Genomic DNA, 9,880 nt, shown 5'->3' on the forward strand with positions numbered 1-9,880 from the left:
ATTGGGTAATTTCACTTCAACTAGATGAAGAGAAAGGTGTGCAGAAACGAAGTATTTTTAGTTTTAATTTGAGCTAAACAGCAGTAGGAGAGCAGTGGAGATGTGAGGTGTCTATGAGGTCATGAAAAGTCTGTGCTGTCACTCAGAAGTCGTCTGGGACAATGTCCCTGACCAGAGCTGTTGACTGGACAACGGGTCCGTCTCTATTCAGTATAATTTCTGATGCAACATCTCTTCACCGCTCAGCTGCCTGACATGTGTTCAGTCAGTGAGTGTGAAAACAGCCTCAAACAGCGAGCAGAAATGTGTGTAACTGAGAAAACAAGGAACAGGCTAAAGCCATGTGAAACGATGAGGAAAACAGGAGACTTTTACATTTCTTACCTCAGAGCAATGAAGTGAAGGACAGTTTGATTGACAGCGTCTCTGACCATTAACACAACGGCAGGACAGGCAACCGTCCATCCACTCTGACCCCGGCTGTGACACAAAAACCAACACGTTACCAACACATGAACATACAGCAGAGATCATATAAGGGGTCATATGGCGCGAATACCTGTTTTTCTGTTTCTTTGGTGTGTTATAAGTTTCCCATCCATGTATTAGACACGTAAAATTCCAAAAATGAAACAGTGGGAACAAAAGATGCATTCTATCTAAAAGCGAATGCTCACCCAGACCTACCTGAAACGCCTTGTGTAACCACACCCCCACAAATCAATAGGTTACTGTCGTAACCCCTTGTTCTCTGAATCATCGAGTGGAGAGATCCACCTATGGGAAGGGCATCCGTACCTGACCTCTGTAGAAGCATCCAATTGCACCAAGTCTGGCTAGACAGACAGGAGCACGAGCCCTATGCCAGGTGAGGACCCGCCCCCTCACCTAATGCATAAAGGCTACTGCACGCGCTACCTTTCCTCAGTGAGCATATTCGCTTCTCGTGCAGCAAGCGGGGCAAACTTGGTGGATCTCTCCACTCGATGTTTCAGAGAACCGGGGTTACGACAGTAACCTATTGTTCTCTATCATCATCTCGTTTCGAGATCCACCTATGGGAGAACTGGACAGCTCCCCAGTTGCCCAATACACTCAACAAGGGTCCGCAAGCCAGAGGACAGTCACCTGAATGGGCAGTGCCAGACACATAACAAAAAGCAACCCCGACACATAGAGAGGGAGCTAAGTAACAGATTTACGGGTGATATGAGATAGCATGCACACATAAGTGACCCTGGCAGTGCACATAGGGAAGAAAAAGTAAGGTGCCAGGAGAAAGGATGAACAGAGAGTGCATGCAAAACACTGACTCGTTTGGCAGAGGTCAGAGCCAGAAGCAATGCTGTTTTGAAAGACAGATGTTTCAGCGAAACGTCTCCCAAAGGCTCAAAGGGCCGACGAGACAGAGCCTCCAGCACCATGGAGAGGTCCCACTCTGGCACAATTTTAGCAGGCGTGGGAAGAAAACGGCGTGCGCCCTTCATAAACCTGCTAAGGAGAGGGTGTTTCCCTACAGATGTGCCATCGAACCCGACATGGCAAGCAGCGATAGCTGCTTGCCGATTAATAGACCGATTGCCGATAGCTGATTAATAGACCTTAATAGTGGAAAATGACCTTCCTTTATCTATTAAGTCCTGCAAAAAGCATAAAATATCAGCAAAAGAACACTGATATGATATCAACCCGCGCCCATCACACCACTCCTCAAACACGTGCCACTTACAGTCATACAGAGACCGCATAGAAGCGGCTCTAACATTCTGAATAGTGGCAATAACAGATAGGAGGGAACACATAAAGCAGCACTTGTGGCCACGGGTGGACCAGTGCATCCACGACAAGGGGTGCGTCCTCGTCCCGTAGCGAGAAGAACATAGGACAATGGGCATTTTCGTGCGAGGCGAAGAGATCTGCGGCCGCCTGGCCGTATCTCTGCCACAGGAGGCCCACTACCTGAGGGTGGAGACGCCAATCTCCGTAGAGTGGATTCCCCCTCGATAGAAGGTCAGCTCCCCTGTTCAGAACGCCCGGAACATGGGTGGCTCGTACGGACAGAAAATGTCGCCTGCTCCATACCAACAGCTTGTGAGCCAGAGAATGAAGCTTGGAGGAATGCATGCCCCCTTGGCGATTTATATATGCTACTGCAGTGGTGTTGTAGCAGCGTATCAGCACATGATGTCCCTGCAGGCGGGGCAAAAAATGTCTCAGAGCCTTCCACACAGATAGGAGCTCCAAATAGTTGATATGGGCTTGGTGAAGAGTGTTTGGCCACACACCATTCACTGTTCTGCCCTCTTGTGTGGCTCCCCATCCTGTTAAGGACGCATCCGTCGTAACCACTTTCCGCAACATAATCGCTCCTAGAGTAGTTCCAGAGCAAAAAACTCTGCCTTCCTCCAGTGGCGCAGCGCTGTTAAGCATGAGCGTGTTACGGCGCGACTGAGATCGCGCAAGGGGCTGAGGTGGAGTGATAGGACCCACTTCATATAAGCCCTCATTCTCAGAAGGCCCAGAGGCAAAACTTGAATTGCCGATGCCATAAAACCCTGTAATCTGAGACACGCGCGATACTGCACCCACGCTCCTTCCTTGAATTGTGAGAGAGAATTCATGTAGGAGAGGATGCGCTCCTGCGATAAACGGGCATGCATTGTCACTGAATTCAGCTCCAGACCCAGAAAAACAGTGATCCAGCCAGCCCCGCCTCCGCACACAGACAGAACACTCTTGGGTTCAGAGCGTGCCCGAAGGGCAGAACTGTGAATTCGTAACACACGCCCTGGTAGGCGAAACGAAGAAATTTCCTGTGCGTAGGATATATTCTTATGTGGAAAAAAGCATCTTCAGATCGATTGATGTGAACCAGTCGTTTTGATGAATTTGAAAGAGAGAGAATGCCGTGCGTCAACATTCTGAAATTGTATGTCCTTAAATGTTTGTTCAACACTCTGAGGTCCAGAATAGGACGAAGGTAGCCGTCCTTTTTCGGGACTAGGAAATAACGAGAATAAAACCCCTGGTTGTACAGATGCGAGGGTATCACCCGTACCGCCCCCTTATCAAGAAAAGAGGAAATCTCATCTTTCAGAACGTGAGCGGAACTCTCTTCCGTGTGAGAAGAAAGGATTCCGCTAAAGCACAGGTTTTTGTGCCAAGCTGTCACATTAGTGCTGAGAGTACCCACGTGTGCTGGAGAGATACACAGAGCTGCCGGCACGACCGGACTTCTCATTCGTGATGCAATGGAGCCATCTAGCGGACAGACTGGCGGCGACATGCGGGACATCCGAGAAACGGCTGCAGAGAGCAGAGCATTCACTCTCGGTGTTTGGTATTGTTTTTGATTTTTTTTAAACACACAGCAGGGCCGTAGCCTTTATTGAGTGCATGAGGGGTGATTTGTGCAAACTGTGTAGAGGCTTTGGTTGAGCACTTTTCGACAATGGCAGGGCACTTGTCACCACTGATTTTCCCTCCAGCTCTGGAACAGGGAGCTGGGGAGGGGGATTGTGTATGGGGTACACCTGAACTTGTGGCATGTGAGAGTGGGCCCCCGAACACGGAAAAAGAGGCCCTTGGGTTGAGAACTTTCCCATCTTGGGTAAAGGGGGAAGAAAACTCAAACTTATGTCCAATGGGCTGGCCACCCGCGAACCTGGACCAAGAAGCCCCTGAAGGGGCATATCAGGTATGCCTTTCTTTTGCCATCCGAAGTGGTGGGGTTAGGGGGCTTCTTTGCTGAGGCATAAGAGGACTTACCCCAGGGCTTTGATGGCTGGTTAGCCTGCTGGCTGGGTTGCCTGTTACGGGACTTGTGTTTGGCCGCATTATCAAACGGCCGATTTGAGGCAGGCGCCTGAGGGGGACGAGAGGGAGCCTGGCGTGGAGCAGTATTCCTGGGCAAGCACAGCTTAAACGCCTCATCCTCCTTCTTTTCATCGCAGCGTTGCTGCATTAGGGCAACCGCCGGACCGAAGAGAGCCTTGCCAGGCTCTACCGGGGCTCCTGAAATGCGCCTTTTCTCACTGTCGGGCAGACCAGAGAGATTTAGACAGAGGGCGCATTCCCCCGTAACTGAAAGAGCCATAGAACGTCCACTGGCCTGGATGGCCTGACAGGCATTAAGCAGAACCAGATTATAGCAATGTTCGTATAAAAGGAGGAAGGAGACGGGAACCGGCAAACTTTAAACAAACTTTTAATCAAATAAACAAACAACAAAACCAAAGTAAAAGGCCGGCCGCCACCTCACGGTCGACTGCCGGCTACACAAACATAAATAAAACTTAACATAATGTCCAGGCCTGGTCCTCTCTTGTCGTGCCTTCCTGTCACTCTACCTCTTATGCTTCCGGAGCTCCTCCGTGAGAGATTCGAGACCGTTGTAACGCACAGCTGACACTCATTATCACTCGCACCACCGGCCTTGCTTCCTCCTCTCACGGCTCTCGTCCCGCCTCCCTCGTCACACAGATCATTAACAGTGACGATCTCTTTCCAGAGAGTAGGCGATGGAGAGCCTTTATCCAGGTGCTTACCCAAGTCCTCCAATAACTCAGCCTGGCAGGCTGAGAGGAGGGAGGAAACATTTAGCGCTCGTACCGACAGAGCAGACGCTTTGTACAAGGTCTGGAAAACCGAAGCTGTAAAGCGGTCCATCTTATTCGGGAGTACTGGCTTGGGGGGAGCCAGAAGACCTCCCTGAGAGGGGCTGAGGTGTCTAGCGATGGATGGCTCGATAGTGGGAGGGTCGCCCATACCGAGTAATGCCATATCCTTAACCTCCAGACCTGTTAAGCCATGCTTCAGGTCAAGCAGATCATTCAAAAAATGGCGCATGTGCTTCGTGCACGTGGGGACAATTGGCAGGAGCTGTTTCCGCGGACCGGCCAGGGGGCCGAGGAGCTTGCCGTCGTAAATGTCCCTCTCCTGATCGGCGGTATTCTGGAGAGCTGGCCAATTGATGCCGAGTGGCAGCTCGCTCACACACCTCGAGGAGGATCGCGTGCGGTTGTGCAGCCGCGCCGCTAACTGGAGGAACTTGGACGGACGGGATGGTGTCCTTGTCCTCCAAGCCATCGAGCAAAGAGGGATCTTCATCCTCACCCGAGCCGACAGGCTCACCATGAAACGACGAAACACCGGGTAGGATATCGTCGAGTAAACCCTCTCGGCCTGGTTGGCCCAACTGAGAGATGGCAGACTCTGGTAGGACCCCAGAGCTGCCCCGCTATCGACCGCTTCAGCATCCGAGTTGCACTGTTCGTCGACGCCCTGGGTAGAGGCAATCTTAAGGCGGCGCCTGAGAAGCCTCTTAGGCAGGGTGAGGCAATGGCTGCATTGCTGTTGCATGCTGTTTTCCGGCAGCGAAAGTGCTTCTTCAGCGTGCTTAAACCCCATACACACAACGCAATAGGGATGGGTATCCCTTGCGGCGATAAGGGAGCCGCAGGCAGCAGGGCATGCACATGACTGCGGGTCCGATGGGGGAGCCGATCGTTTATCCATGCGGAGCGTAGAAACAGGCGAGCAGCCTGGTAATTGAAAAGGTGGCAAGCGTGGGTGGCAAGCCGACCAATTGAAGATACAGTAAATAGCAACCAACCATAAAATCCTGACAACACGCCTGGCGAAGGCTGATCGGAGATATGTCCTTCTGTAGGCCAAGTGAAGTCAGACAAGCACAGCAAAAGCTGCGGATCAAAGAGGTCGCGAGATGCGAATGTCAACTGTGGAAAGGTAGCACGTGCAGTAGCCTTTATGCATTAGGTGAGGGGGCGGGTCCTCACCTGGCATAGGGCTAACGCTCCTGTCTGTCTAGCCAGACTTGATGCAATTGGATGCTTCTACAGAGGTCAGGTACAGATGCCCTTCCCGTAGGTGGATCTTGAAACGAGATGATGACAGAGAACTACATCAGTTGGTGGTCTGATTTGACTAAGACCGCCCACATGTATACGCAAGTAAGGTGGGTGTACCTGTCAGTACAATTGAAGAGGAACCTGATGTTCCAAATATGGTAAGAGGCATTACATTTCCGTCACATGCTTGCAGTATTCCACCAATCACTATGCACTGGTTAACTGGCCAATCATAGCACACCTCGCTTTTCAGAGCCATGAGCTTTGTAAAAAATCTGCGTGTTTCAGAGAGGCGGGGCAAAGAAGAAATACAAACATGCACAGTATGTGGAAAATACAGCGTTTTTGAACCTTAAATCGTGTATACACATTGAGTTACATCTAAAACAAACCATAATATTTATTTATAGCCGTGTCATATGTCCCCTTTAAAATAGTCAAATACATGGAAATCTTCAATATTTATATTTATGTTCCTGGAAAACACATAGCCTTTCCTACATTTTGTGTGAAAACAAACATGAAACAGGATCTGCAGTATAGGGTTTAATTTCATTGGTCTAAAATGGATTGAATTCTTCCTGAAAGATTCACATTTAAGCTTTTAACCGAGACATTACCCTTTACAGCATCGTCATGTAATACAAATGGTTATTTGCCTAAATTAAGTGGCATTTCAATGACAGTATTAACTATCGACAAGATTTAAGAAAAACGTACTCACCTACAACAGCAGAATAATATAAGGACTAAACTGATACTGTATAGGACTTCAGAACATTGACAAAAAGAGCCAGGATGAGATGACAGCACAGATAAAACTTGCAAAGTAAGACCAGAAAATTCATTACAGGGTTATTTACGCTCACTAAAACTAAACCTAATAAATACAAGGGCTGGGACGATATACTTATCTCCTGATTCAATACTATCTCGATACTTGTGTGCCGATTCAATATATATTGCGGTAATTGCGATTATATAACTATTGCGATTTGATACTACAATTTATTGTGATTTTTGTTTTCCACACTTGGCATTTAAACAGGGCTCTAGACTAACATATGAGAGGGGTGGCACTGGTGGCACCAGCCCTTAACTTTAAAGCACATTTTTAATGAATTAAATAATTGTATGCTACTTTTTTCTTTATCTGCTGTAAACAACAGAAGAGCACAATTCCTCCGAGCTGTAAAGACATTTTGTGGCCAGGACTTGTAATTTGGTTTACCTTGGCCCCTTGAACCTATTCTGATGAAATCGTCTAACGACAACTCCTTACATCACACACAGGGCTCAACAATACGGATTATTTCTACTGGCCCTGCCACAATTAAAAGGAATAAATAAACAAATAAATAAATATATATATAGAGACAGCTAATCAGTCAGTAATAAATAAGAACAAAAAATGAAATAATGAGCAATAGCACAAATGAATGTAAAAAAGCAAATATACAATAATAATCAGTGCTTCTCAGGTGTTTCAGGTTGGTCTAACAGTAGTTCCCTTTCTGTCGGTCTCTCGACGTTGTGTCGAACAGACAGATGGGGTTCGTCCCTGAGAACCAATCGCTTGCGACTACTTATAAAAAGCCAATGAAAATTGGCAAATGAAATTTGCATGCTGGACTCCGCCCCGGACATCCGGGTATAAAAGGGAGACGGCGTGCATCATTCATTCACCATTTATTCTTCGGAGCCTTCGCTGATGAAGTGCAACTCTTGCTACTTAGCAAAATCTACATTGCCGGTTCTACGACGTGGTGCAGCGGACTGTCCCTTCCTGCAGCGACTTCCCCTGGGCGTCTCGGCGGTTCCAGAGGTGTTCGATTCTAAAAGAGCTAATTTCTCCAACGCGGCATGTCCTGCTGTTCTTGTGGGTGCGGTGTCCTCATCGAGGAAGGGGACAAGCACGATGTCTGTGTCAGGTGTTTGGGGGTCTAACACGCTGAGGCAGCCTTCGTGGACTCATCTTGCCCGCACTGCGTCCGCTTTCTCGACACGCCCATTGCGCAGGGTGGGCTGTTTGGTGACACTGTCGAGGACTTCGCTCAGCAGTTCTCGACGGTGAAGAAGCAGACGGAGGCGATTAGCCATATTCTTCCCTGCCGGGACTCGGCCGCCCGTAGGCCTTCGAGTTCCCATGCGGCCTCTGCTCCCCAGCAGCCCCGGCCCCCTTCGAAGCCAGCTCCGGTTCCAGTGCTCCCTACCCAGGCGGCACCCCAGAAAAGGGCGTCGAAGGGGAGACCACCACCCCGTCAGCAACCTTCGAGGAAGAAGCGTTCCTGACGGGAAGACCCCAGGGAGGTTAACACCATCGGGCCCGTTTCCAGCCATGTCATCGCTGGACGGTCGATCCAGGACGGTTCCTGCCCCGTTCCAACATCAGCTAGGCCCCCACGGGGCCGCTCTCACCCTCCGTCAGATGGTGTTCGGCCACTCGACGTTGTGTCTTGGCGAGGCGCAACATCGAATGTATTTTGCAGCCCTCAGCACTCTCAAATCGACGGTGCGGGGACCTGCATCGCCAGGCAGGCAAACCAGCAGAGACATGCTTCTTCCCGGGGGCTCCCCGGCGAGAGACCTGCACTGCCAGCCATCGAACCACCCCCCGGGGGGTCGATGAAGCAGATCGTTCTCTTAGTCCCCCTGTCACGGTCCCAGGGAGCTTGGCTCGAGCTTCCCACACCGTCACGGTGGCTGAGAAGGACGATCCGTCTCGGCTACGCGATCCAGTTCGCCAGAAACCCGCCCAAGTTTTGGGGCATCCTCGTGACCTCGGTCAGAGGCCGGGATGCTCCCGTACTACGGGGCGAGGTCGCCACCCTTCTGGCGAGGGGGGTGCGCTCCATCCTAGATCTGCGTACCCTGAACAGACACCTGCACAAGCTGCCGTTCAGGATGCTCACGCAGAAGCGCATCCTGGCATCTGTCAGATGTCAGGATTGGTTCATGGCAATAGACCTGAAGGACGCTTACTTTCATGTCTCGATTCTCCCTCATCATCGCCCGTTCCTACGGTTCGCTTTCGAGGGTCGGGCATATCAGTATAGAGTCCTCCCCTTCGGTCTGTCTCTGTCTCCACGAGTCTTTACGAAAATCGTGGAGGCCGCCCTCTCTCCCCTCAGGGAGAAAGGGGTGCGGGTACTCAACTATCTTGACGACTGGCTTATCTTGGCTCACTCGCGAGATCTGTTGTGTGCACACAGGGACCTGGTGCTCCGGCACCTAGATCGATTGGGACTACAGGTCAACCGAGAGAAGAGCAAGCTCTCCACCGTGCAGAGCATCCTCTATCTTGGTATGGAACTCAACTCTGTCACCATGACAGCGCGACTGTCCGCAGTACGCGCCCAGTCGGTGTTGTACTGCCTGGATCATTTCACGCAGTCAGCGGTTCCCCTGAAACTATTTCAGAGGCTCCTGGGACACATGGCATCCTCGGCGGCGGTGATACCCCTCGGGTTGATGCACATGAGGCTGCTTCAACACTGGCTCCTGAGTCGAGTTCCCTGGAGAGCGTGGCACACTGGCAGCAGGCAGATGGTGATTACGCCTCGCTGCCGACGCACCCTAACCCCGTGGTCTTCCATGACCTTCCTTCGGGCAGGGGTACCCCTAGGGCAGGTTACGAGGCATGTCGTGGTGACAATGGACGCCTCCCGCCAGGGTTGGGGTGCAGTGTGCAACGGGATAGCAGTGTCGGGGCTTTGGACGGGCCCCCGCCTGTGCTGGCATATCAATTGCCTAGAGTTGTGGGCTGTGCTACTTGCACTGAAGAGGCTGCAGCCTCTCGTGCAGGGCAAGCACGTGCTGGTCCGGTCGGACAGCACTACAGCAGTAGCGTATATCAATCGTCAGGGTGGCGTTCGCTCACTGCAGTTAACACGACTCGCCCGACGCCTCCTCCGGTGGAGTCAGCAGGTGATCTGCTCCCTGCGTGCCACGTATATCCCAGGCGACCTGAACCAGACAGCCGACGCGCTCTCTCGTCAGTCTACGCCTCG

At 51.0% G+C, this 9,880-nt stretch overlaps 1 protein-coding gene across 1 annotated transcript in view; it reads right to left on the bottom strand.

The window, feature by feature from the left end:
- Positions 1–9,880, bottom strand: part of sspo (SCO-spondin) — a 91,800-nt gene that overhangs the window by 4,927 nt on the left and 76,993 nt on the right. Inside the window, 1 exon segment of the mRNA XM_057323406.1 lies at positions 385–480. Coding sequence (XP_057179389.1) covers positions 385–480 — 96 coding nt within the window.

This window comes from Triplophysa rosa, linkage group LG23 (genome assembly GCF_024868665.1).
Source record: "Triplophysa rosa linkage group LG23, Trosa_1v2, whole genome shotgun sequence".
NCBI classification, from domain to species: Eukaryota; Metazoa; Chordata; class Actinopteri; order Cypriniformes; family Nemacheilidae; genus Triplophysa; species Triplophysa rosa.